This window comes from Alternaria dauci, chromosome 6 (genome assembly GCF_042100115.1).
Source record: "Alternaria dauci strain A2016 chromosome 6, whole genome shotgun sequence".
NCBI classification, from domain to species: Eukaryota; Fungi; Ascomycota; class Dothideomycetes; order Pleosporales; family Pleosporaceae; genus Alternaria; species Alternaria dauci.
In genome coordinates this window covers 724007-750504 of record NC_091277.1, presented here as the reverse complement: position 1 = coordinate 750504, position 26498 = coordinate 724007, and the positions used below count along the sequence as shown (strand labels likewise).

The window sequence follows — 26498 nt, the reverse complement described above, 5'->3', positions numbered from 1 at the left end:
CGTGCTTCATGGGACAATCATACAATGAAATGCTTCTAAACCAAAAGAAAGTTTCCCATCATCTCCGTCGTTTCCCATCTTTTTTCCCTTTCAAAGACTTGACGACAATACGTTCTTCTTCCTCAGACTCGCTCTCACTATCACTACCTTTTTCTTGCTGCTCAGACTCATCACTGCTTTCACTCTCTTCTGAGTCTCGGTCGCTCTCTTCGCTGTCAGATAAATTCTTTCCTTTTTTCCCAACCTTTCCTCTAGCTTTTGGCGCCTTTGAATTCGATTCTGCTCTGGACTTCAATGAAGAATACTCGTCCATCCGTGTTTGTTCCAGTCTAGCAATATCAGACTCCGTCTGACCTCCAAGTGTGCTCTTGAGATACGTGTCGAACTCGGCGGAGGCTTTTGCGACAGTGGCGAAATGCTCCCGGGAAAGTTCAACATGCTGCTTGTGATGGGTATCGTGTTTCTCATTCTTCTCCGACGTTTCAAATTCAGCCAGAGCAATCGCTGTTTGGAAAGCATTACGAATTTGTCTGTCTCAGTAGTTAGTTATATATACTTGCTCGAGAGTATAGGTACGCTCCATACCTTCCATTCCAGCTACCTGAGCCAGCTTTCTTGAGTTCCATGTAATGCTCTTTGGCGAATTTGAGGATCTCCTTCGACTTGATCTTGAACTGATCACCCTTTATCTCTTGAGTGCGCGCCAAGTGCATTTTCCAAATTTGTACTGTGGCATCCTTTTGAAGCCCGGGATAGTAGAGACTGATGTGAATGCGGGAACGAAAAGCTGGATCAAACAGGCCCACCCGGTTCGTGGTAAGGAACAAGATACCCTTTGAATTTCGGACGTCAGTTCGGAGATGATTAGGAATGATCTATATGTTCGCGACTTACGCTGTAGTACTCAAGCGCCCTAAGAAACACGGAAACAATCGAGTTACGTTTGATGTCTGTCTTGTCACGCTTCTGAAGGAAGATGTCTGCTTCGTCTAATAGGAGCACACATCCCCACTTGTGCGCAAGCTGGAAACTACTCTCAAGGTTGGTCTCTACCTCAGCTGCGGTATCACCGATGTCTCCGCATGTTATCGGAAAGAGTGGTCTCTTTGTGGTATCAGCAACGCATTCGGCCGTAGAAGTCTTCCCCACGCCTGTTGGAGAGTGAGCAAACTCGAAGTAGTAAAGTGGTTGCACAGGGTCACTTACCGGGTGCACCATGTAGCAGAATCACCAGGCCTTTGCCCTTCCCTCGAACTAAATCGATCGACTTCTGATTCTGTGCTCCGCTCCCTCTTGGGGCAGGTGACCGCGCATGATTAGCAACTAGAGCGCGGACCGTCTCCTTGTGACCTGTGGGCAACACCAGGTCGTCGAACCCGCTAGTATACTCAACATCTCTTATAGACTCTATGCTAAATTTGGCCCATTTGCGGCTTCGTAGAACGAATCCGTAGACAAAAGGCGGCAACAGAAGTCTCTCGTCATCATCAAGATCATTTGGGTCGGTCACCGGCTCAAGGTCGAATCTATGATCTTCCATGTACCTCTCTTCGTGTTGCATGTCCCAACCGTAGTCTTTGTGGACAAGTTCGTTATCGCAACAGCCGTCTTCTGCACATACGCCATCGGTGACGGTAGGGTTGACAGTCTCTTCATACGTTTCGCGGAGGTTGTGCGCTACCAGGTTACCCACCCCAACTGGTGGGAGTGTGGTATAGTATCGAAGCATAGCCATCTTGGTGTCTACAATGATCTGAGAGTCGATCTAACCTCATGTCAATATGCTAACAAGAAAAATATGATCAGGGGCTTACCTCTTCCTGAGGCTCATCCAGTGTCAGACCACAGTAGTGTTTGTGCGACGCCTGGTCGGCTTGCGACAGCTGGAGGTACAAATTTCCCCGCTCGATCAGTCGTTTCCGCAGCTCTTCGTGAGCTGGATCGAAGGCCAGCGGGAAGATGGGAAGACTAGTGATGGGTTTTTCTCCGTCATATTTGCGAATCACAAACGTTTTCTGAACAGGCCCATAATGAAAACCATCGAACTCAAAACTGGCAACCTCCACAATGAAAGTTTCACCTCGATTCTCGGTTCTTTGCGTGGATTGTGCGTCCAGAGCAGCGCGAGCTTGTAGCTCTGCCAACAGGCCATGCTTTGCAAGAGGCTCTCGTCCTCCTGTCCATCTCAAAACTCGGTATATTTGCGTATCATCCTCACTCGTTCGAGCTTCCTGTCCGTAACGGAAAAGATGCCACAAATCCGTGTACGATATGGTTGTCAGTTTTTTCGCTTCGATGTCGCGGCGCATGTCAAACATGGGCTTGAGATCCGTATCAAACAACTCCTCGAGTAACTTCAGATGCTGTAGAACCTCTATGTCAACCGCCTCTCCAGGCGCGGAGCATGGAAATTCTGCGGATGGTCTTAAAGCGTCGACTTGATCATTCTCTTGGGCGGTTTGGGACAATTGTACAAGCTTCTCCCTTATAGGCTGCTCGAGGGTTATGAACAGCTTGAACGGGTACTGGAATACCTAGAAGTTCACATATGTGTTAGCAGGAGGCGCCTGGCACGACAGGTCTTGTAATTTGATCAACTTACAAGAGACGTTGTCCCGGAAGTTAGAAAGCTGAACCCCAAACTCTCTGCAATATGCTCCAGCGTTTTGAGAAGCTTTGCTGACCGGATGCGAATACGTTTAGGATTTTGTCGCACGATTGGAATTGACATTGCTCTCGATGGTGATGTGCGACTTGGATCATTGTTGAACGACGATCGTTTCCTATAACGGGAACTGATACTGACCCGTGGTTCTTCCAAAAGCACTTCAATGACAGAGTTGACAACCCCCTTTTTGAAGGCTGAGCTACCTATGTGGGTGATTTGTGGCCGTGGGATACCATATGGTGCGGGTCGTTTGTAGTGTCCAGGTGGCGCCCCAATCGGAGGCCCATAAACAGTACCTGCCAGAGAGCGTCTGTCCTGTGTCCTCTCGTGTTGTACACTGACCTCTTTTCTGCGCTCCGAGATTGATTCCCGATACTCGACACTGTTCCCATTGCTGTGAACAGGCTGCTCGCCTTCTCGATTTACGTTGATCGTAATACGGTGTTCATCGATATGCCCAGGGCTCGGTGGGCGCTGAACATTGATTCCGCTCTGCTCGTTGTAATCGATTCTACTAGATTTGTTATGCTCCCAGATCCGATTGTTGAAGCCCTGGTAGGAGGCAGATGAGTCTAAAGTAGACATAATGACTTTGGGAATGGCAATGCCCACTATGAACAATTGAAGGTAGATCTGTTCAGTGAAGAATTTATGGTACTATTTGGCTGATACGGGACTGCAAGCGCGCCAAATTACAAGTAACGAGAAGACCGGATCTTATGAAGCCGCTTAAGGAACCGGTCAAGCATGAATGCTGAGGAATCCTGATCGACATGGTTCTCGAATGAACGCTACGAAAGGCAGATGATCTGGCGTTCCGTAACAAGTCGCATGCATACGGAGACAGCAAGGAATGTCAAGTGTGACGCAAATGTATGACACATCAGCACAGCCTTCGGTAAGCCATCTTACAGCATAAATTGGCTGCAAGCCACGTTCCAAGGTCGGCTCGACCGTGCTGTCGTGCAGCTAGTACCCGTGCTTGGTGGGGTCCAAGGGCACCTCTGCTAATGCCCAGATAGCCCCCTTGCACTGCGCTCACATGCCACCTAGAGATGTCATTCCTGTAGAGTAAGTAGCGCTCTGCCTTGGGGCTGTGAAACCGACCCCCTGCAAAGGCGTAAGGAGGTAAATAGGCAGCAGGAGGGTTCTGACATCACTTTACGTTGTCAAAACAATTTGCAGCAAGGCGCACGAAGGAAAGTACCCTTCCATCAAGTCTGGCTAGCGGAACCTGCATCTGCAAGCTACAGAACCCTCTTCACCAAGGAGAACAACTCCATATCGTCGTCTGGGACACAGTTTCCTTTGCTTTGGCCTTCTTGCTGTGTTTGTTAAGAACCGAACTTTGGCGCGACCTAAAGACTGCTGCTGCGAATTCAACTCGCACCGCTCTTGCCACCATGACAAATACACCCAGCTTAACAGATAACGTTCAGATATCAGAACGAAACAGAGCTCGAAAGTTATCTCCCGTCAATGCTTCAGCCGACTTCATCTTGAATTCTATCGGCCTAGCTGAAAACACTCGTTATGTTGCCGAGTTTGATTGTTTCGTTTCCCTAGAAGAAGCTGAGCAACACGAAAACTCACTGTAAGCTTGTATCATCCAATAAAAATGAAGAGACTGCTATACTAAAGGGCAGTCAGGATTGAGCTGTGGCGAGATGCAGCTGTGGAGAAGCAGAAGTTGCTGGTGGCAATGGATGCTCTGCAGCAGAAGACGCGACGCAAAGATAGCGTAACGGAAAGAACCCATGAAGAACAACGACCCTATACCTGGAAGCAAGTCATTACGGAGGTTCAAACCGCTAGCGACTCTTACAAGAAGACAATTTTCGCAAGAATGTGCGATAAGTCAGACGTGTTCGAGCATTGGCTTGCACTTTTGCCTGCCGGCGACTACACGTCCTCTATTAGTGGGGCTTTCATAATAGGAGTACAGGTAAGGTGCCTCAGAGTCCTCTCTAGCATATATTGACAAACCTAGGCCGCTCGAAACGTGAGTGGCACTCAGCAGGCGATATACGAGGCTCTAGCCAGTATACCAGAAACATTGTCTCACGCGAGTGCATACGTTGAGATATACAAGGCTCATTCAAGCGACGCTCTCGTCAAAAAGACTGCGGAGCTCTGCAGGAACATACTTGTAGTGTTGAGAGTAATAGTGGAGTTTTTCACCAAAAGCTCGTGGAGTAAGTCAGCCGGAAGAAGTATGTCTGCCAGACCTGTATACTGACTGATGAAAGGACGAGGTGCCTCGGCGATGATGAAGGGCAGCGCACATCAACAAGAGCTCACTGATGCTATCGAAGAGATGAAGGCTAAGGCTTTGCAGCTGAGAGAGGAGGCGAATCTCTGTCTGCAACGAAGAATTGCGGAGATGGACCGTAAAAGCGATCTTCGAGCTTCTCGAGGTACGATGTCCGTAGCTGTTTTTATTTGGAAATGCTGACCAAATGTCCAGAAAAGTTTCGTCATGAGCTTTCGAAAGAAGAGCTTCTGCTAGCCATTGATTCGAGCACGGAGATTACAGCGCAGAAAGTTTGCACATACCTCATGCGCCATTTACAATCGAACCCTGAGTTCAACGTGAAAACTGGTGGCCGTAAGTCTTGGAAAGCATGTTGAAATATCGCAAGCTTACACATGATAGTTGTCTCCACTTTCGGAACTACTCCTTTGCTGGGAGTGGGCGATGCTTCTCCCCCCAAACCATCGATGAGCACGGGCAATAGCATCACCGTGAAGACACTACTGAAAACACTTGACATCGATCTAGAGATAATTCAGGAAGATATCGACTATTGCCTAGCGTTGGGGTTTACCCAAAACGAGGACTTCCAAAAACGAGCGTCACTGGTACTGCACTCTTCCGAATTCGGAGACTTTGTGGCGGCTGCAAATCAGTCGAGATTTCTGCTGGTCAACGGGAACAATGACGCCGCTCAGTTTATTTCGCCGCTCTCGCACGTTTGCGCAAAGACCGCAGATTTGTTGAGCGTTTCAGACGAGATCTTCTGTCTTACCTACTTCTGTAGTCGACACACAGATCAATGGCGCGAGCCACGAGCCGATGCAGCGGGACTGATTGCAAGTCTCACAGCCCAGCTCTTGACTCAGGTTAAAAAGCGTAAGAAGATTGACGGCTCCAGTCTAGACTTGTCATTCTTGTCTTTTGATGATCACTATGCAGTGCAAGCAGAAGACATGGAGGCGACTTTCCACCTTTTCCAGACCGTCGTCAGACAGCTTGCTAAAGATACTGTCATCTTTTGCTTTATCGATGGCCTTTCGGCCTATGAGAACTTCGACCGCAGAAAGGATACCAGTAGGCTGATGCAATTGATACTCAAGCTGGTAAAGAGATCCAAGAATGTGGTTTTCAGGTGTATGGTAACGTTCCCCGGAAGAGGTAGCTTCACTGATACTTGGGATATGAAATCGGTTGGAGGGAAGGCTGAAACGTTGGAGGTTTTTGATGGCGGTTTTTGATCTAGGCTACGGGTGTTAATACATGTCAAATCTTCTACCTCTTCGTTGCTGATGGGGAATGCGATTGGAGAAAGTGATAAAGATTCGTTACTGTAACGCAGATAAATCCAGGTCGTCTTTTTGTACAAAGTCTCAACCGCTCAGGTTCATCTGATAGCGAGACTTCATGACGCTTTGCATACCTTGCTTCACCCTTGCACCACTGTGCATATCCGGGCCAAATAGACCGTTTGCAACGGCCTTCTTCTGTAATTGATAACCTGCATCAAGCAACCACGTTCTATCCGCTTCTTCTTGCTGCAAATTAACCACATTTGCACTTTCCAAGGAGGGGTCGTAGAAAGGACTATCCGGATCCGTCGAGTTGAGACTATATGGGCTAGATGGAGGTACACAAACAGTACCTGGCGACGGCAGCTCACCCCTCTGGAAGTATGCGTTCACACGGCTCAAGCTACAAGGATCAGGTGTGGAGATCGAACAATGACCAGCGTGGTCGTTGATCAAAAGACTACTGTCTGGAAACAGGCTATGCATGTAGCGTCCGCTACGAAGAGGCGTAACAGGATCTGCTGTGTTGCTTATGAAGAGGATAGGGTGCGATGTGTTACCACCATAAGGGCCCTCGAACTTGTAGCTGGCTTTGATTTTCCATGCTGTACAAGCCATTAGCAACATGGACCAGTAGGACCCGAAGTTCGGTGAGAGAGTGTCCATGGTCTTCCAGTACGCTTCGAATTCGTCTCTAGTGAGATGGGTTTGGTCAATGCCGTCGCCGCATATAACAGCCGTAGTCGCGACATCGGATGCTGGCGAGTCAAGTGATTCGGTGCCGTTGGCAGGGCAGGAAAAGATGTGGTTGTAGCGGAACATGCCAGTGAGTTCGTTCGTCACTGAGCCACCTCCTTGTTCGATGTCGGCTAAGATGCCGGCGACGAATGGGAACATCAAGCGTGGCTGATAGGTAGCGCTGAAGATGAGCAGTTTGAGGTCAGACCAAGTAAGATAGTCTGGACCATCGGACGAAACAATGGGAAGCGGATTATGGTATAGCGACGCGATGATGTCTTGCGTGCGATCTTCTATGTCTAGGACACTTGAGTTCGCAGTTGCCAAGGGACATTCAGCGGGACCTATATTATGGCAGAAGGTGTAGAAGGAGGTCATGGCCTTCTCGACGTCTGTAAGACTTCCGTTGCCGAGGGAATTTTGATAGTCGTATGAGCTGACAACGCCATCGAGAATGACGCGCCCAACACGATCGGGGAACATGGATGCAAAGGTGGATCCGAGCAGTGTCCCGTAGGAGAAGCCCCAGTATTGCAACTTGCTTTCTCCTGGAACATAGGTGGAACTGTGACATCCAAGACGCTTGCCCGCCTTTTGCGCAGCTTTTCGAACTACCTCATTTGCAACATATTCGGCGTGCTTTTCGGTGATCTCCAACATGTCTCTAGCAACGAATGCCGTCGTCATATATTGCTTGATATCCGGTCCTTCTTGATCCTCTTCGGCTAATTTGCAGGACACGCCAAAGGCATGTTGCATAGACCAGAGTCTACCGAGAGCTGCATCTGAACTTCCGATAAGACCTTCTGTTTCTTCTCTTAGTTTCCAAGACCACGAAGCAGGCTGATCTGGCATGCATCGAGCAACGGGTTCCGTCCAGCCGATTCCGCGTGGGTCAAATCCGATGACATCAAAGTATCTTGCATCGGTCGAGGCAGTAAGAGGGTCAACCCCAGAGTCCACGATCTGCTGTAGCGCGTGCCCTAGCATGATTGCAACTGCTGCACCTGGGCCGCCTGGACCGCCGGGGTTGAACAAGACCGGACCCCCATAGCGGGCATCGTCCACCGGTACTCTGGCAGGTATCTTGGTGATAGCAATACTAACGGTATGATTGGGGTAGGTCTCATTGAAGTAATCCCATGGTAGGCTTAGTTTTGCACATTCAAGTCCGCCGAAGCATTCGTGGAATTCTAGATGCGCACTCGGAGTGATCTGAAGCTTAGTTAGTCTTCTCTCCACCAGTCATATATTGTGATGGAACAGTTTTGATAAGCTAGTTGGTAGAGAGTCGTGAGTCGCTGAAGTTGACAAGGCGTTTGAACATAGGCCATGATTGCATGTTGATGAAGCCAAAATGTAGAATGATCAGGCCACCAATCACGATCAGAATTTTCTATTGAGCCCGATAAGATGGCAGTCGCCTGGGGAGCTCTGGCATGCGTCTAGGACATCTCTGGGAATTAAACTGGCTATCTGCTGTGCAACTCGAGTTGGGTGGTATTATCTCATCTGATAAGATGCCGACCAAAGTGGCTGCAGAACCACGTGTGGGGTGCGGCGCTCAAGGAACGCTCTCTCGACATACCTTGGACCAGTCAAAAGCAGCATGATGCAACGCAGGCTCATTGTCCAGAGACAAGGACAGATCCCAGTTCTTCAGTTCAGGAAAGATGGTATCCACTGCTGCGAGGCAGACGAGTGTGACGAAAGTCGCAGACAGTGCACGCCACCGCGTCGGGGTCCGTCGAGGCTTGACCGGCGCCGTCGCACCCTCCGACCCGTTCCAACTCTTCATGATGTACTTAAAGTTGTTCCGGCCGGCTGTACAACAAGCAAGACAGATGCGATGGAGAATTGGGTGTCGACGAGCCGCGATAGTGGTGGAGGAGTGGTGAGGCGGGGTCGTCAGCGGGCCTCGTCACCCCAAGATACTCTCGGTCGCATCCTGGCGGCCTGACGGGTCTGTATGAAGATCATCTCAGGCAGCAGCAAAAGCATTCAAAACTGCGGACGTGCGTGCGCGAGGACTATACAATATGCAGCACGGAGTGCGCCTGACTCCCAGCAGGCAGTCCAGCCAGCACTTGCAGAAACTCGCCTTTCTACTATGCGTTGGTACTGCAGCTGCAACAGGAATTCCCGGCGGCTATGTATGCAGTATGCAGAAATGATCACAATGCGCTGTCTTGGCTGCTGCCTTTTTCCAATGTACTGACATTGTGCTCTAGTGCATGCGATTGAGTAATGGATTAGCTGCAGTCAAGAGTGCCCCATGAAGTGGGTGGTGAGAGGAGGTAGCGCTGTCGCAAACTTACGTCTTGTGGAGAAACTCGTTAGAGACCGCAGAGCCTCATCGCAGCAGCAGTGACGCGATATATGGACATCGTGTGGAGATGCGCATATCCCGCTGTGTTGCACGAGTGCGAGGCGAACACGAGGGAGGGTCCTGGCTAGGGTTGGATTATTCTTTGCTTTTTAGCAACCACTTTACTGAATGCATTCAAAATGACTCGTTCAACTTGGGCAGCTTTTTGATCAATGACAAGCCATGAAAACTACCAAGAGGTCGTAAGAGACTGTGCAAAAGAACCGAAACCTTATTGCGCGACAAGTACAGGGTAGCAGCACCTCCTGATTCAATGGGTATCTCATCTCTCAGTACCAACCACCTCTACTGCCATTCAAGATAAAAGAAATGTCCATGAGAATGATGATGCTCATTCGAAGAAGGACCAGTGTCGGCTAACGTCCAAATGACTCGCTTTGTGTAAAGCCAGCGCAAACTCAAGAGCATTCTTGCCCTCAACCAGTGATTCTGTACCTTTGGTTATTTTGAAAGCACAAGACTGTAGGACGAGGGTTCGCCGAGGTGTTTACCATTGCTGGCCACCACCTTGACCACCCTCTTGTCCTCCATAGCCGCCCTGGCCACCACCTTGGCCGCCACCGTAGCCACCACGAGACTGGTATCCGCCACCGCTGCCGCCTTGGGAAGGTCCCCAAGAGCCGCCGCCGCCGCCACCGCCACCGCCGTAACCTTCTTTCCTAGTTAGTCTTCACTGCGAATAGATGAGCAAGATGTGCTTACCACGGCCACCGCCACCATAGCCTGGGGGTATAGTCAGTACAATTTCAATAATGGGTACGAAGTAAAATGCTCACCTCCTTGTTGACCGCCATAACCTCCACGGTATCCACCACCGCCGCCGCCGCCGTAGCCGCCGCCACGAGGAGCGCCACCACCAGCGCGGTCAGAGGCCTTGTCGACACGAATCCTACGTCCATCGAATCTAGTAGAGTCAGCGTATGCGCTCGCGCATCCCAGTGCCTGGGAGATGTCTGCAATGAGTGAGTGCGTACTCCTCGTTGTTCATGGCCTGCATGGCGGCATCGGCCTCGGTGTCCTGCGCATAGCGGACGAAGCCAAAGCCTCGGCTACGACCAGTATCGCGGTCCTTGACCACAACCTGAGATGGTGTGAGTGTCTGCCTGAGCTTGACGAGATGACTCGTAGAGCAACGTGTCACTTACGGCTTCTTCGACTACACCAAAGTCCTCGAACTTTTGACGAAGCGCTTGGTCGTCGGTATGCCATGCGAGGCCTCTGCTCAAGGTCAGTCGCGCGGGCGCTGAGAGAAGTAGGCGCACTTACCCAATGAAGAGCTTAGACATGGCGAGTGATGTCTGGATCGAACACTGAACGGTCTCAATACTAGCTCTCGCAACTCGAAGCAAAACGCGCGATACAGAAAAGCTCAAGACAGGTAGTGACAGGAGATGTAAGGCGAAGGAAAAGTGCAGGAAGGCGAGGAATCCATCGCGGCTTCCAAGGCAGGCAGTATGTAGCAACGTGACAGAACGAACATTTGATCTTGTAGCACCAGGCTGTATCGGTATGGATGGCGCAAGCGATTGCTCTGAAGAGTTAGAGGAAGAGGGAGCTGGCTGCAAGCTGTCGCAATAATGTGATGGCACAGGATGAGGAGCAGAGATAGTGAAGCGTCTAGGTTGGCGGGGCAAGCGACGATATGAGTACCCCTCCACCCAGGTGAAAGAGCGCTAGGCTGTATGCAAGTCAAAGGTTGGCGCACGGACTGGATAGCTGAGGGCCCGGTTTATAAAGCGACGTGGATGGCCACAAGCAACGGCATGCAATGTGCCTCTCCAGCCAGTCGAAGCAGAGTGTCTCGCAGTTCGGACATGGCCTGCAGCAGAGCAAACGGAACTGGCCCCTCGCAGCTAGCCTGTCCCCATGCCTGGACTGCTTGGAGCCTGCACCTGACGATGGACCGGGTGCAGATACTGGTTCTGCCATACATACCATGCCGGCAAGCGGGCTCCTTAGTGTGTTCCCGTGTCTGTCTGTTCATGCTGGGTACATGCAGCCCACGTTAGGCTAAGACTAGGTATATCCAATTGCAGGGCCGTCGACGGGCCAGAGAAGACGATTTTTCTGATAGGTGCCCCGATCCATTGTCCCTGTTCCGAATGTCGGCATGAGTGCGGAGGCGTCATTGGGTCACTGTGAAATACGCGCATGGACAAGCCTGCGGACAGAACAGATTGCGTGCTCCAGACAGCAGCGATCTGCGCCCGTCGCTACAACAAAACTATCGGGCTGTGACGAAAAGGCCAACGGCGGGCAGGCATTGGACAGAAGGTGGTGGTTCAAAGAAGCTTATCAAGTCGCCATCCTTAGTCCGACCGTGTGGGGATCGGGCCTAAACTAGACTTCCAGGCCCTCTGCGTCCCAAGTTGGCTCGTGCGCGCGACGTCAACATGTAGAAGACTGGACGCGCACTATGATAAGACTGGCGGCAAATAGATGACCAGAGCCCGATGTGCCATCCATATCGAACCGTCGCGTTGATCCTCTGTAACAAGTTCCCATCACCGGTTATGAAAAGCGGGCGCCGTCGCAGCCTTTACCGAGATGCACCGAGGCTGCGCAACCCAGACAGATAGTCCTATACCGTGACTATGCGTATCTCCAGGCGATCTAACAAGGACATCGTTTGGCAGTCGTCCTGTTGCGATAGCGGCTCAACGCGTGTGGCAGCACGAGGCCAAGGCGACGCTTTCGCCAAGATTGGTTCCAGGGCAGGATAAGCCATCCAACTATGCCGAGGACTCGCAGTTGGTATAGAAGTAAAGGGACAAGTTTGATCGTTTCGCATTGCAGTGGTAGAACGTACTGAGGTACCCATGAATGCTGACGACATACTCATGTCTTCCATTGGTCGTGCCTTCTTCCAGTAGTGCAGTGGCACTGGCGATGACGGAAGCGTCAAAACCACAACACCCACTGGCACCTTCCACGATATGGAGTCAGGCCACTCCACAAAGCCCGACAGACATTCAACATGTCTCAGACTACAAGAACACCTACCGGTCGCCACTCGTTCTCAAAGTGACCAACCATCGCACAAGTTGCCGATCCACCACCATCACCACCGCCGCCCGCTCATCTGCGCTACATCGTAACATCACGCCAACCTTCGAGCTTCACAGATTAACCAAATCAGGGGCTATCAGGCTCCATCGTCGAAACGGTCAGTCTAGAATGCAGGATACCATGGATATTCGAAAGTGGCTAGACGAGATAGTCCAGCCGGAAACACCGCGCGAGCCCGTTAGACATCGAAAAAATGCAGAGCCCACAAAGCGGAAACGTCGACGCAAATCAGATAGCTCGATCCTCGACCCCCGTCCGCTTACATCTCCTCCGCACGAGTCAGTGGATGATTGTACCGGCGAGGCCCTCCAGGCGACGTGCAGTGATAGCTCTCGCAATAGCTCCCGTTATGCGCGCAAACCTCGAAGAAAAACGCGCCCTGAGCGATATGAGCCAGCCCCTCATGCACGTCGCGACCCCAAGGGCGAATCAAAGAGGGCGAGGCGCAAGCCCCGACGCAAGAAGGGCGAGAAGTTACCTGCTGTCATCCCAACCCTCCAGGCAAAAAATGTGTCTGGGGATCGGCTGACTGTAAGCCGTCCACGCGATTGTCCGAACATACTGCACGGGGTTGACCATTGGATTAGTTGAAGCCACGAGAGCAGCTAGGACTTTTCAACAAGGGGCGGACGTCTACCGCTGTCAGGGGTCGCGGATGTGAGTGATTCAATCTTGCACCTGCGGCATGGCTGACACGGTATCTTGAAATCCGTTGCCGCGTTCTCCGGCTGATATGTCGCAGTGCCCGACTTAGTCTTTTCTGAAATGAAGTTTTTGCAGAAACAAAGGGACGAACCGGAGTCTGTGGCTCGTCCAGACCTGGCCAAAAAGAAGCGGAAAAGGGACCAGGAACAGACAAAGGAGGGGGAGATTTCTGCTTTCTTTAACTCAGTACACCCGGTATCGGTCGAGAAGGAGAGTAACAGGCTCCCACAACATGCCGCTCCGAGGAGCGAGCGGCGCCGTCGTGATCAGTCTCCTGTACATGAGATCGCCACGCCCATTGTAGAGGTAGCAGACCCGGCATCTTACCTGGGTTTCGGAAGTAGAGGCCGTCGTCATGACAGTGCCAGCTACGTATCCTGGTCGGAGTCGATTCGAGCGATCAGCACGACACAAGCGCAGCCTTGCAGCCCTCCCACCCGTCACAGTCCGCATGGTGCAAATGTCTATAGTGAATCTGATCCTAGGAAAGGAAGAGAGAATGAAGCATTCAAGCTTCCGGCTCGCCCTCTATCAGCGAAAAAACGAGGAACTGATAGCACACCAGCCAATCGCTTCACGATATCGTCATTGACTCTATCACACAATCGGACTTCAAGGTCACAGTCATTCCCTCAACGCAGCTCGTCCCCACGGCGACCAAATCTTGTCAACCGATCTGCGAAGCTACAAGAGGCCGACACCGCTTGTTCGCCATCGGCAATGCCACCCTTTGCGCGTGCGTCTATTATAGACGTGTGCCATGCTCGAACACGTAGCAACTCGAAAGGCACCAGGCCAGGGGCTGCCCCAGCCTCATCACCCGTTCATGCTGTGTATCAACACCACAGTCAGCCTAATGAAGACAGTGTCGTTGAACAGAATCGAATAACGACGTCTTCAGATTTAGGGCTGGCCTTGCAACGATGCAATGATACGTTTTATCAAAGACGCCATGTTACTGGGCCACGTAGGAGGCATACCGAGCAGATTCACCCAGCGTGCCCACGGTCGAATCTACGACAAGATGCAGCAGAATTTTGCAGTACGGCTCAGCGGGCTCCTGCTGTACGCTTCGCCGATCAGTTTTACCATGGATCGACACTACCAAGCTTTGCTGGCCCAGGCATTTATGAGCAACAAGCACTTCAGCAGCAGCTTCCTTTGCATTTGGAAATCGATGGAGGCCATCTGCAGCCCCCCTATATCGACCAAGCTTATCTTGAGCAGGACGATCCAATTGCGTACGATGACCATGCTTGGGAAGGGCTGCGGGAAGAGCCAATATCGTATGATTTTGAGGGCAGTATGGATGCATATGAAGATTGCCAAGATCGCATCGGACTTATGGAAGAGCCTGTTCGGGATTTGAGACAAGTCCACGACACGGTGGCTCCAGGATTTTGGCGGCCGAATAAGCTGTATTGATGTTGCGATGGCTGCTGCATGGCGCGCTAGCTCATGTTTGTTTTTCGGAGTCAAAACACCCTCTCAAATTGCGAGCTGTCGACACGGTATCCCAAGAATCGGCGCGTGTCTCCTGATAATGTGTGGTTGCGCTCTGTGATGTCGAGATTTGAAGAAAGAAGCGGCCAAAGAGAAGAGCCGACTTGAGCTGCTCCGGTGTCCGTGCACAAAAAGCTGGAGCTTCCGGGTCCCACTGCCGTACCTCGCGGTCGCATTTTGATCCTCGGTCTGGGCTTCGCGTGAGAGGAGAAAGGACTGTGCTTCCATCCGGTAGTTTACTAAACGATTGTCGTCTGTATACCTATGTATCAATCGCTGTTGCGGCTCAGTCCCGCCCAGAAATTGATCTCCCAGTCGAAGCTCCCCTTCCGTATTGCGACGGCTGTCTCATGCAGACAGTCGGCGGTGACGTTCGTCACAGTGGCGCCTTCCCAACAGAGCTCCCCGCCTGCGAGCCCCACTAGTAGACCCCTCAACGACAAAATCAACTCTAGGGCTCGTCTACTTGCAGGCCATCTAAACTCCACAGCTTCCTCTTCCACAGCCATTCGTACAGCTGCCACGAAGAGCCCATCCACCATGTCTTACACCACACGCAAGATTGGCGCTGCCAACACGCTCGAGCACCGCATCTTCATCGAGAAGGACGGCCAGCTCGTCTCGCCATGGCACGACATCCCGCTCTACGCCAACGAGCAGCAGACCATCCTCAACATGGTCGTTGAGGTGCCCCGCTGGACCAATGCGAAGATGGAGGTGCGTTGACGCGAATTGGCTGCGCCGAGGCCTACCCACGGTTCCGCACGGAGACACAGGCTGACCATGGCAACAGATCTCCAAGGAGGAGCAACTCAACCCCATCAAGCAGGACATCAAGAAGGGCAAGCTCCGCTACGTGAGGAACTGCTTCCCCCACAAGGGCTACCTCTGGAACTACGGTGCCTTCCCTCAGGTACGATGACGCGACCCCGATATCGGGCAATATACAGATGCTGATGTTGTACAGACTTGGGAGGACCCCAACGTTGTTCACCAGGAGACCAAGGCCAAGGGCGACAACGACCCATTGGACGTGTGCGAGATTGGCGAGCTTGTCGCCAAGCCTGGCGAGGTCATCCAGGTCAAGGTTCTCGGCGTCATGGCTCTGCTCGACGAGGGCGAGACTGACTGGAAGATCATGGTCATCAACGTCAACGACCCATTGGCCCCCAAGCTCAACGACGTCGAGGATGTCGAGCGCCACTTGCCCGGTCTTCTCCGTGCCACAAACGAGTGGTTCCGTATCTACAAGATCCCAGACGGCAAGCCCGAGAACCAGTTCGCCTTCTCCGGCGAGTGCAAGAACAAGAAGTACGCCATGGACATTGTCCGCGAGTGTGCCGAGGCCTGGGAGAAGCTTGCCACTGGCAAGACCCCCAAGGACGAGATCAGCCTGTACGTGATGAATTTGCCCACTGCTGATTGACGATGTACTGACAAGGTTGCAGCACCAACACCACTGTCTCGCACTCTCCCGACCGCACCGACGCTAGCTCGCTCAACATCCCCCAGGGCGAGAACAAGGCGCCCGCTCCCATCGACCCCAGCATCGACAAGTGGTTCTACATCTCCGGTGCCCCGTCCAACTAATGCTGATGGGAGCCTTGGTGACGACAAAAGCGTAAACGTCACGGGAGTGAGAAGATGAGGGTGGATGGTGAATAGGTGTGCATGAATAACGCCGACCAACGACGGTATATAGAGTCATGAGAAGAGTGATCAATACCTCATTCCAGCCCAACCCAGAATATTGCCGTGACGCCGACCGATGCTGTGGTTTTATAGATATGTACATTCGTGTTTGATGCTGGAGCCTCAGTTGCCTGCCAATTCGTCTTTCCGTGCCAATGACCGCGAGTGTCTGTCCACTTCCTCGACGACTTGTGTTATGCGCATGTTGCTGAGATCGAGCGTCATCTCCTTGCCGTCCTCTACGCAACCATGTTAGCTTCTGCTCCGGATGCACAAGTCGAATGAGGGGAACGTGTACGCACTGAACTTGACAGCTAGGCTCGCAGGCTCCTTGCTAGCTCGTGGAAGCATCTTTGACTCGATCTTCATGCCATCTTGGCGCGCATTCGGCGGTATCAAGGAGAGAAAGAGGCGCGCGGGTTTTGAGCGCGGGGAGAAGGGATTGAATGCTACGCGGACGTCGGTCAGGAATCTGGTAATCATTGCGGCGTCTGGGGAGAGGCGGGTCAGCGATGCAGGCTGCGATGTGTTAGCGTACACGAATGATGGGTAGGTGCGACGGCGTACCGATGGCTGGTGGGTCAGGATTGCACTGCAGTCAACGTCTTGTTTGCTGGTCGCAACCTCTTCGCGATACGTCCGTGCTCAAGATTCTGTGCGGGCCACGCTACAGCTAGCCGTCCAGACACGTTACGCCCTTTCATCCCCGCCAAACGGCCCACCGTAGCCATCTCCGTCATAGGGCAGTTGCATACATCGACCAAACCCCCTCCGCATACCGAGCCACAATGGCGCCCCTCCCCTCCACCACACAATACCTCACCACCCGCCTAAGCGCCCTCTCCGAAGCGAACAAAGGTGTCGGCCAACTCATCCAACGCTTAGCCAAGTTAGACTTCCAGCCTGGCTCGCAGCCACTCGACAATTCCGAAGAGGGCGACGTAAGGTTAGAGCTTAGTGCCGAGATACACGAGACGCTCAAGGGGATCGAAGAGGAACTCGAACTTCTGAGACAAGAGGTCGAGGACGTTACGTCACAAGGAGGCATTACTGGGCGAAGGAGGGATAGCACCAAGGACAGCGAGAGGAGCAGACTTGCCGTACTACTAGCGAGGTTGACAGAGGACTTGAGGTCGTAAGTGACTACATCTTCCCCCTGTCGCATCCTCTACTGTGGCATGCTAACCTGTCTTCCTGCAGATCGCGATCACAATACCGGAAAGCACAACTCATAGCCAAGCACAACGCCGACCGCGCAAAGCTCAAGGAACGCGAACTCCTCTTCTCCAACCTGCAATCAGGCTCCTCGACCCCATCTTCCACGTACCGCCAGCGAAAACAGCAACAGGGCTTGTCAGAAGGCGAAGTCGTTGCTCAGGCATCTTCTGACGTCACATCTGCTCTGCGCCGAACGGCGCAGTTGATGAAAGACGAGCTATCGCGCTCTCGATTCGCACAAGAAACGCTCGAACAGACCAACGCCGCCCTACAAGACCTTGGCGAGCAGTACTCGGATCTAAACACACTACTCGCCAACAGCAAGACCTTGGTCTCCACACTACTGAAGAGCACAAAAAGTGACACGTGGTATCTCGAGACTACCTTCTACATTCTCCTAACGACAATCATCTGGCTGGTCTTCCGTCGCTGGTTGTACGGCCCACTCACCTGGTTCCTCATCTGGCCGGTCAAGCTCACCTTTCGCATCCTTTTCGCCGTCCTGCCTTTCGGCGCTGCATCTTCAGCCGCATCATCGAGCGTCGCAGTCTCTTCAACCTCCAGATCTCTCATTGTCCAACCTAGCGCAACAGGCGGCATACCCCGGCGCGATTCCAACCCCCAACCACATTACATCCCTGTCGGCCGTGGAGGCGGACTAAACAGGCAAGGTCAGGATCCTAGTCCACAAGGTTCCTACTCGCAACAAGTAGGCCAGATGGCGGAACAAAACCAACAGCAGCAGCAGGAAGAGGTGCCTGATCACCCACAATTCAGGCAACAGAAGAAGGAGGAAGACGAGGGACCGGTCACGCTAGGCGACGGAACTGTATTGAAGGAGAGTAACAAGCCGAGAAACCCGAAGAAGAAGATGTGGGAAGAGGACGTGGAGAGCGCGAAACGTCATGAGGCGCAGGCTCAGGAGACACAAGCGCAGCAAGGAGAAAGTGAACAGAGAAGAAAGAGAGATGAGCTTTAATCAGCGAGTTGTGCGAGTACACGAAATGGTACGTTGATAGAGAGATATCCTATGGCCATTATCGTTATCATTATCATCATCGTTCTTGCATACTCCCTCCCTTATCTCCTTCATCAACACCCTGGATTCGTCTTCAGCAAGAAACAAATTCGAGATTTCAAGTTACCTCCATTGCTTCTTTTCTGCTTCGTCACTGGAAATTCAGACGAAAGATTGGTGTAGGCTTCATCATTGTCGCCAAACACAGGACTGCAACAGATTCAATCGTCTTTCTCGGGATTGGAACACGCGCATTGGACAACACTACAGATGATCCACAAGTTGCTGGAAACTCGAGATCATTATTTTTATCAAGTATGGCTCAGCCTTCAGAGCCGAGCAACAGAATGACATGGAGATGGCACAAACACAAGGCTTTTTCCTATTTTTTATTTCGGATAAGTCGGACGGACTACGCGCGTTTTTCGTATGATGGAGCACTTGTTCGAAGCACAAAACACTCAACATGGGCATCTTTTCAGTTTCCAGATAAGTGCTTATGTACACGGACTTGTTCTGTAGCGTACCATCTCCACGCCTACACTTGGCAATGATGAAATCACATCAATTCTCACCGCCACAAACAGCTAGCCTTCCAGGTCACTGAGTATTTACTAATCGCATGTTCCACTTGTGGTGAATTTGTGTCGCACTCAGTGATATCATACCTAGGTAGTATCTAGCGCAATTTGGGGCGCTACGGGTCAGTAGATAAGAAGTTGTTGCGACCATATATAGGTACCTAGGTAGCCTCACAAGGTATCTAATCAAAGTTCTTGGTAACCATACTACAGTGTGCTACACGTTGTCGGTGTAGTAGAATAGCTTTGATGTTCTTCAAAGATATCTACCACTGGGTCACTCCGAAATGAGGCCGTGAGGCTCTGAATGATATTCATAAACGGCCCTAATGAATGATCGCAGAGGGCCAGACAAAGGTCTTCTCCCAAGGATCATATTAGTATCTCTAAGCTGAGCCAGGGTTCTTATATGAGTAAAGTAACCAACAAGAACCTGTCGGATCTTTACCGAAACCAACAACTCCAATAGTTATCCCTCCGCTACCCTACTAGATTCTTATAGAGTCTGTGATCCTTGCCCGCCGCAATGTAAGCTCATGATCCCAGTGAACCTTCCAAAGTCTTGGAAACTAATTGGTCCCTTAGGCCTCTTCTATCCACCACCACTCTCATCCTCGTCGCCCCCATCCTGGCTTTGGCCAAAGATTGCGCCATCTACTACACGAAGACTGACAACGATCAACTTAATATCGTGCGCGATATACGCACGAGTACAATGTGCCTCGACGACATTGGTGGCACAATGAACGAAGTCCGCATACCAAACGGGCCCAGCCCGAATGTGTGTGCTGTCTGCCGAGGCGCAAGGAGCGGGACAGCGGACTATGAGCGCACAGTGACGCAAGACAACAATCGATACACGATTACGTACACAGTGAGGTGTGGTTATTTCGCTCTGAATAGCTGCACAAAGGAGCTGCAGCCGTCGTGGGAGGCGAGACCGACTGCGTAGATAGATCAGCAGAAGGAGAGGAGTGATTGAACTGTTACTGCTTTTTTCTTGGAAGCTTCTAGTAGGTGCTTCTCCTAGTCAAAACTGGATACCAGAATACTTAGCTTCCATCTTCAGTCTTACAAAAATAGGAACTTTCGGCGGCATGAGAAGCATGGCGGCGATTGTGATTGCATTTCGATATTCTCGACTATATATAATGTGAAGTTAATGGCCCCCATTATGTCGGAGAATCCTGCGGACCCAGAATCAGTCGCTTTCAAGACATCCGCTGTTCCGCTCTTGGTAGCCTTGCGTCCGATCTTGATCAGGTTCCAGATACCCTTATACGTCAATTAGCAAGATGCCAGCTGGGGTGGAAGACCCAAAGACGAGTAAAGAGAAGAATGAAATTGATGGCAAGGGTAAAAAGAAGAAGTGGAAGAAGGGCGAGCACAATTGGAAGTATGATGAGGTAGAGGACGGAATGGCCATGTTGAGACATACCCAGGCATGGTTGGCCTGGCTGGAGTGGCTCCCAGATCATGTATCGCTTAGGCACAGGAAAAACATGTCTTGAGTGTGGTGCGCTTGCCTTATGGCCCTACATTTTCTTCATTTGCTCTTCTCGGAAATCAGCTTTTCCAGAATGAACACTAAGTCAGCGAATGAGCTGAATCTTCAGACTCAGGAGACATTATGGAAATGACTCTGCTTTTGTCACTGTGGCTAAACGCAGAGATGTCTCCTACGTTTGGTAGTTGGATTTGCTAGGAATGAACTGTCAGCTAAAGGACAATTGATTGGACGAACAAGTCCATTCGTAGCCATGAGGATGTGGATATTGTTATGGGTCGTAGAGCGGGCAGTGACACTATTATGATGTAGCGTTCATGATTTGAGCAGAACGGCCACTAGAGTATTTTGCAGCGCCAGCTGCACCGATGAATAAATACACGAACGGGACAAGCCCTCGCCTACTCGTGATCACGATACAGCGTTCATAGCGAAGAATTAGGTGTAAAGAGAGAGTGCAAGCGGCGGTCAGCTCAAAGGTCTTCAGCAGGGGATATAGCAAAGAGCTTGGTCCAAGGGACATTCAAGTAGTCAGCGAGACATGATGCATCTCCAGAGATCAGGTCCGAGAGGTGGGAGGTGAAAGCTTGATCAAGCCTGTAATGCTTCGGCTAAACGACGAAAATCTGAGTCATCAATCAATCCCAGTACGGAAGGTACATGTCCACAGCCATTACGTCGTGACTTAGGAGCTTCTATAATAACTTGGTCTGAGTACTAAGGTAGCCGGCTAGTTGCTCATCACACTTCCTTGCATTTCCAGCCTTTCAGTACCAAGGCCAAAAATGAGAGTCCACACACACTCCGCTTCTTCACCGACCCTACAGCGCGCCCTAAAGTCCGCTCTACCATACAGCGTCAACCTCGTTTACAGAATCCAACACCCCAACCAAACCGAGCACGCCCATATAATCGCCACATTCCCTCCGTCAGCCTCTGAGATTCCAGAATGTTGGGCAGCAGCATACCTAGATCGCTCGATGCGACCAGAGACGGAGCTATGGATCTTCAGCAGCGCAGAACAGCCTCATCGCTCAAATTTGACACCAGAATCCCGTCAGGAGAGTAAGAAGGCAGTGTTAGCATTATTAGACTACATGGCGACACTTCCCACTCCACCCATGCGCTCCGATAATTTGCCTGCTCTGGAACTGGCCAAGCAGCACGCAAAAGAATATCCGACACCACCAGCTTCTAGCGCATACGAAACATCACCAGGAACATATATGCGACATCTTCTTATGCCAAAGGTTGTTACGTTAGGTGCGGTTCATCGCGATGTAGTCCAAATCCTCAGCGAAGCAGGAGTCCTGCGATACGAGCTCCCAGGCCCCGATGCCGAATTGAAAAAGTTCCTGTTCAAACTTTCTGATCTACCAGAAACACGGGAGCTGCCAGAGGGCTTGCGATGGGGGGATATGCGCGAGCAAGATATCGATCTCGTCAAGGCCCGGACATCTATTCCACGTACAACGAAGACACTGATGTCACTAAGAAGTGTTGGGGTGTTTGAAAAAGAAACAGATATTGCTGTAGCATGGACGTTTCTCGGATTAGATGGATCTCTTGTTACCTTACATACAGAAGAGGCGTATCGAGGCAAGGGGATAGCGAAAGCTGTTGCGGCAAGATTGTTTCGACAGTATGCGCCAGGATTAGCAGTAGACCACGACGGGAACGCATGGTCGCATGCGGATGTATACACGGGCAATGTGCAAAGCGAAAGCGTATGCAGAAGCTTGGGGGGTAAGGCGCTGTGGAAGTGCTTCTGGGTGCGCATAGACCTAGAAAAGGCAGGATGCCTAGCGAAGACCGGGTGAGCTAGGTTTCAATTGACATGCGCCACCACTTGCAGGACATGGCGATGTAGGGGCAAAGAGCAGATCTGTTTTCAAGTCAGTTTCGAGCCTTGTCATACAAATATAACGTGTGACTTGAAGGAGGGTTGCTCATTAAAAAATTAGAGTGTTGTTGTTGTTTTTGATCCTCATAGTGAATCAGGGTTAAAAAGCAATAATAATCATAGCAGTGCGATAGTGTGAGGAGTGTGAGCTTACCTGATGTATGTCTTGACGTGGACGCTTTGTGAGCATCACGAGCATTACATTTGTTCGAGTTCATCTGATCGTATTGTCGTTGACTGTCTATATCATGAAGACGTGCTTCGACAGACTGTAGTCGTGCCGAAATCTCTCAAGAAATGTCATCGCAAACGTGAGCAGCTTAGTCGAAGAGACCGAAGCCCATGTCCTCATCCTCGGACTCCTCCTTCTCCTCTTCCTTGGCCTCCTCCTTGGCGGCAGGGGCATCACCACCGGAAGGAGCAGCCGCGGCAGGGCCAGCGGAAGCGTACTTGTCGGGGTTGGCGATACGGTCCTTGAGCTCGGCAATCTCCTCCCACTCGTAGTCGGTCTCAATGGCGACAGAGAGAACCTTCTTGTAGGAGTTGACAATGGAGTGCATGACGGAAGGCAGAGTGGGGAAACCGGTGGCCAGGGAGATACTGGCAATGGCGGTGATGGCAGAGGAGAAAGCCTTGAGCAGCTGGGACTCCTCAATGTCCAGAACGGAGGCATCGAAAGTCTGGCCGTTGTCGTAGATCTGGTAGATACCCATACCGTAGGTGAAGGGAGAGATGTTCAACAAGTTGAGCAGGGTAGCCTCGGAGGCACCGACCTTGTTACCGGCCTCGATGAGCTTCAAGTCGGCGGTAATTTCGATGGTACCACGGGCAATCTTGGTGGGGACACCGAGAGCCTGGAAGAAAGAGGTCTTTCCGGGTTCCATACCACTGTGATGTGTCAATTGTTTGTTGCATGATATGCACAAGGCGTGTTCTTACGTGTTTCCGGCGGGAATGTAGACATCGCCGGGGGCGACGGCACCAGCACGAGCGGGAGCAGCGACACGGTTGGAGAGAATCTTCTCACGGGTGTCCTTGAGATCGGCGTTGGTGAAGACGAAACCGACGTTGCCTAGACTTTTGTCAATGCCGTGCGCGGCAGTCGCGTGCGTTGGAAGACGTACCCTTGACGTGGGGCAGGAGACGCTCGTACTCGGGGTAGTCGTTGACGAGACCCTTCAGAGCACGGCGGACCATGGTGTTCTTTCCCATGAGGACGACACCCTCGCCGCGGAGCGACTGACGGATCTCGTGCATCTGCTGCGACGAGACATTGTCGACAGTGACGATGAAGATGCTCTTGTACTCCTTGAGGAGAACCTCGAGCTTCTCGAAGTAAGCGGCCTTGGATTCTTTCTTGCCCCCCATTGTGTTCGGTGACGCAAAGGGATGTTTAAGGTCTTAATTTGCGTGTTGTTGATGGTTTAAGAAAGAGAAAGTCCAACCGGCGAAAATCAAAGTCGTCTGCTGTGGGTGGCCCCTGCTCGCGTAACGCGCTAGCGCATTCTGAGCCTCACAGAAAAGTACCATCAACTCTGCCAGGCCGTGTCCGACGCACACATCATGTCTGTTCCCTACCAGTGCATTGTAGCGCACAGCTCGGAGTCTGCAGGAGACTGGGTGATATTCGGTGCGAGCGGCTCCAAGATCGTAGCTCAGTCCAGTCGCGGAGCAACGACGACATGGCCGCCACAGGACAATCAGAGTGAAGTGAGTGATGGCGGCGTAAACATCGTGTCAATGTTGTGGCATCCGACTTGGTAGTAAAGTGGTTGAGCATCGCTAACATGAGCAGGATCAGCAGGAAGGCGACTCCGAAGAGCGACCAGGAAAACGCATCAAGTTGGAACAACCGAACGAGCAAAAGTCAAACTTTTCCAGTCTCATTCTTTCAAGCGACGGACAGTACTTGATTGGCGTCACCGGTGAAGACAAATGCATTCGCGTCTTCCAGATTGATTCACAGAACCGGCTGCAGCAACTTAGCGAAAGGTAAGAAGCAAAAAGACGTTCGGCAAGCCCAGAAGTTGACCTGGAGAAGGTGCATGTCGAGACGACCTTCTTCGATCACTCTTACATCTGACAATGCGACTATCTTGTGTGCAGACAAGTTTGGCGATGTGTATGCACTTCCACTTCTCCCGTCACCTGACGATGATAAAGTAGAAGAGCCACCCGAAACATCGGCAACTCAACAGCCAGACCAGAAAGAATGGATGCCTTCGGCCACTACCCTGACCGTTCATTCTGGTAGAAATAGGAAAACTCTCGAAGAGCAGCTGAAGCAGAAAGCAAAGGGGCCGGCAAAGTCCAAAGAGCCTATGCGATTCAAGCACGAGCTGCTCCTTGGCCACGTTTCGATGCTTACGGATGTCGCTTATATAAAGGTGCATGGCCGAAGCTACATCATCACAGCAGATCGAGACGAGCATATCAGGATCTCAAGGGGCCCACCACAAGCACATATCATCGAGGGCTTCTGCTTCGGCCACGAGGCGTTCGTGAGCAGGCTTTGCTTCACACAGTCTGGTCAACTTGTATCTGGTGGTGGCGACGATCACTTGTTTGTCTGGGACTGGCAAAATGGCCTCTTGAAGGAGAAGCTGGCCATCCGAGATCTTGCCTTTGCCCATCTCCGGGAGCGTGACTTGGTTCCAGCAGGCGTAGAGTCTACGACTTGTAAAGTCGCGGTTTCGGGCATTTGGAGCCTACCAACTAGAGACAGGGTGAGTACCACTGAGCCTAAGTCCTTCCAGTTTCGTTCTAATTCTGGGCAGGCTGAAACCGTCCTCGTGGCATGCGAGGGTGTACCCGCGCTGTTCAGCTTCACACTGGGTGAATCCACCTCAGAAAGTTCAATTCATTTGAGCGGCAACGCGCTTGATGTTGCTATTATCCAATCTTCTACCGGTTCACTGAAGCTGGCCGTCTCGATCGACAATATCCGGAAGCCAGGCTCAACGGCTGAAGCTCGGGAAGACAAGGTACGTAACGGGCCCAGAAATACTCCACGGCCAATGACTAACACGTAAATAAGGCGCCGAGACTGCAATGCTTCGCCAGACAGCCAGCTGGTGAATGGCACGAAGATACCGAGCTGGCAAACACGCTGAAGCTCTTCGAGCAGGGTAGTGACAAGCTTTCTGCAGATGACAAAGCAGTGCGAGACATGCTCTATAATGTGGAGAATCTCAGAAAGCGCCCAGGCGCAGAAGATTAGATAGCAGCGTTGCAAGGCTACAACGGACATGGAATGCTCCTTCCAAGCGCGGGGCCAAAATACGAAGATAGAAAGTGAAGCGTGACGTGTGCGGCTCCAGAACCTGCACGAACCGTAATCATCCAAATACTCGCCTCTCCAGCCACGGCCATGACCGGACAAGCTCTGACAATCCGGACAGTACCCCTGAACAAGTCGACCGAGGCTACTGATTCGGGAGCCGCATCGTGTCGCGCATAAGCGCGTTAGCATCGGACATCCGAGAGCGACATGTGCAAGATGCGTGGACTGCGTGGAACGTGGGTCTAGTACAGGTCGATTTCTAAGAATGAGACCCCGGCCGCCGATGGCGTAGATCCAAAGCAAGCCGCCGACTTTTTTCTTTGCAAGCAGAAACCTCTCGCCATCTGACATGCGCTATACTTGCAAATAAGGTGTGTTCTGCTCTCTGGTTCTCCTCTCTCCACTGTGCTGTCCCCTTTGTTATACTGGATTACATATGTATTGACTGCCACTCAGTGTTGAGCCCGATCTGCATCTTGAAAACCCCACCACGCCTCGGCTCGCCGTCATCCACCTAATATCGCGGAACCTCCGAAGCTAGAAAGACAACGCCCACTAATTGCGAACCCGCTGCGGCAACATTAAAGCCGATTTTGCAGCTCCTCCTCTGCCACTTGGTCCCTCTCCCATAAAGCACCTTCTGTTGCATCCCACTTTTGCGCACACGACCCCACACGC

General features: G+C 51.6%; 9 protein-coding genes across 9 annotated transcripts; 4 read left to right on the top strand and 5 right to left on the bottom strand.

Annotated features, from left to right (window-relative positions):
* Positions 1-58: 58 nt before the first annotated feature.
* ACET3X_006599 (uncharacterized protein) lies at positions 59-2731 on the bottom strand (the record flags this gene model as incomplete). The annotated part of the gene is made up of 6 exons (XM_069452747.1): positions 59-530; positions 586-833; positions 895-1151; positions 1207-1765; positions 1815-2534; positions 2603-2731. 6 exons carry the CDS (start codon positions 2729-2731, stop codon positions 59-61), a joined length of 2385 nt encoding a protein of 794 aa, XP_069305367.1.
* Positions 2732-4071: 1340 nt separating this feature from the next.
* ACET3X_006598 (uncharacterized protein) lies at positions 4072-6163 on the top strand (the record flags this gene model as incomplete). Its single annotated transcript, XM_069452745.1, has 6 exons — positions 4072-4262; positions 4319-4613; positions 4659-4863; positions 4918-5085; positions 5136-5276; positions 5325-6163. The coding sequence occupies 6 exons, from the start codon at positions 4072-4074 to the stop codon at positions 6161-6163; spliced, it is 1839 nt and encodes a 612-aa protein (XP_069305366.1).
* Positions 6164-6295: 132 nt separating this feature from the next.
* ACET3X_006597 (uncharacterized protein) lies at positions 6296-8750 on the bottom strand (the record flags this gene model as incomplete). Its single annotated transcript, XM_069452744.1, has 2 exons — positions 6296-8167; positions 8541-8750. The coding sequence occupies 2 exons, from the start codon at positions 8748-8750 to the stop codon at positions 6296-6298; spliced, it is 2082 nt and encodes a 693-aa protein (XP_069305365.1).
* A 1078-nt stretch (positions 8751-9828) lies between these two features.
* On the bottom strand, positions 9829-11279 carry ACET3X_006596 (uncharacterized protein; the record flags this gene model as incomplete). Its single annotated transcript, XM_069452743.1, has 8 exons — positions 9829-9995; positions 10044-10064; positions 10118-10245; positions 10316-10422; positions 10487-10559; positions 10608-10651; positions 10820-10900; positions 11277-11279. The coding sequence occupies 8 exons, from the start codon at positions 11277-11279 to the stop codon at positions 9829-9831; spliced, it is 624 nt and encodes a 207-aa protein (XP_069305364.1).
* A 3559-nt stretch (positions 11280-14838) lies between these two features.
* ACET3X_006595 (uncharacterized protein) lies at positions 14839-16302 on the top strand. The gene is made up of 4 exons (XM_069452742.1): positions 14839-15335; positions 15412-15531; positions 15586-16013; positions 16067-16302. The coding sequence occupies exons 1-4, from the start codon at positions 14883-14885 to the stop codon at positions 16206-16208; spliced, it is 1143 nt and encodes a 380-aa protein (XP_069305363.1). The 5' UTR covers positions 14839-14882; the 3' UTR covers positions 16209-16302.
* Positions 16303-16433: 131 nt separating this feature from the next.
* Positions 16434-16793, bottom strand: ACET3X_006594 (mitochondrial 54S ribosomal protein mL53; the record flags this gene model as incomplete). The annotated part of the gene is made up of 2 exons (XM_069452741.1): positions 16434-16549; positions 16613-16793. 2 exons carry the CDS (start codon positions 16791-16793, stop codon positions 16434-16436), a joined length of 297 nt encoding a protein of 98 aa, XP_069305362.1.
* A 230-nt stretch (positions 16794-17023) lies between these two features.
* ACET3X_006593 (uncharacterized protein) lies at positions 17024-19197 on the top strand. Its single transcript, XM_069452740.1, has 2 exons — positions 17024-17445; positions 17511-19197. Exons 1-2 carry the CDS (start codon positions 17099-17101, stop codon positions 18505-18507), a joined length of 1344 nt encoding a protein of 447 aa, XP_069305361.1. The 5' UTR covers positions 17024-17098; the 3' UTR covers positions 18508-19197.
* Positions 19198-22857: 3660 nt separating this feature from the next.
* Positions 22858-23905, bottom strand: ACET3X_006592 (60S ribosomal protein uL10; the record flags this gene model as incomplete). Its single annotated transcript, XM_069452739.1, has 3 exons — positions 22858-23425; positions 23477-23609; positions 23662-23905. The coding sequence occupies 3 exons, from the start codon at positions 23903-23905 to the stop codon at positions 22858-22860; spliced, it is 945 nt and encodes a 314-aa protein (XP_069305360.1).
* A 195-nt stretch (positions 23906-24100) lies between these two features.
* On the top strand, positions 24101-26282 carry ACET3X_006591 (uncharacterized protein; the record flags this gene model as incomplete). The annotated part of the gene is made up of 7 exons (XM_069452738.1): positions 24101-24247; positions 24333-24529; positions 24579-25263; positions 25315-25521; positions 25575-25665; positions 26151-26191; positions 26277-26282. The coding sequence occupies 7 exons, from the start codon at positions 24101-24103 to the stop codon at positions 26280-26282; spliced, it is 1374 nt and encodes a 457-aa protein (XP_069305359.1).
* Between the last annotated feature and the right edge of the window lie 216 nt (positions 26283-26498).

Bases quoted from the DNA above. Each gene is read 5' to 3' on its own strand.
- ACET3X_006595 (XM_069452742.1), top strand. From the start codon at position 14,883: ATGTATCAATCGCTGTTGCGGCTCAGTCCCGCCCAGAAATTGATCTCC. The intron at 15,532-15,585 runs GTACGATGACGC...GATGTTGTACAG, and splicing joins ACTACGGTGCCTTCCCTCAG to ACTTGGGAGGACCCCAACGT. The intron at 16,014-16,066 runs GTACGTGATGAA...ACAAGGTTGCAG, and splicing joins CCCAAGGACGAGATCAGCCT to CACCAACACCACTGTCTCGC.
- ACET3X_006593 (XM_069452740.1), top strand. From the start codon at position 17,099: ATGGCGCCCCTCCCCTCCACCACACAATACCTCACCACCCGCCTAAGC. The intron at 17,446-17,510 runs GTAAGTGACTAC...GTCTTCCTGCAG, and splicing joins TTGACAGAGGACTTGAGGTC to ATCGCGATCACAATACCGGA.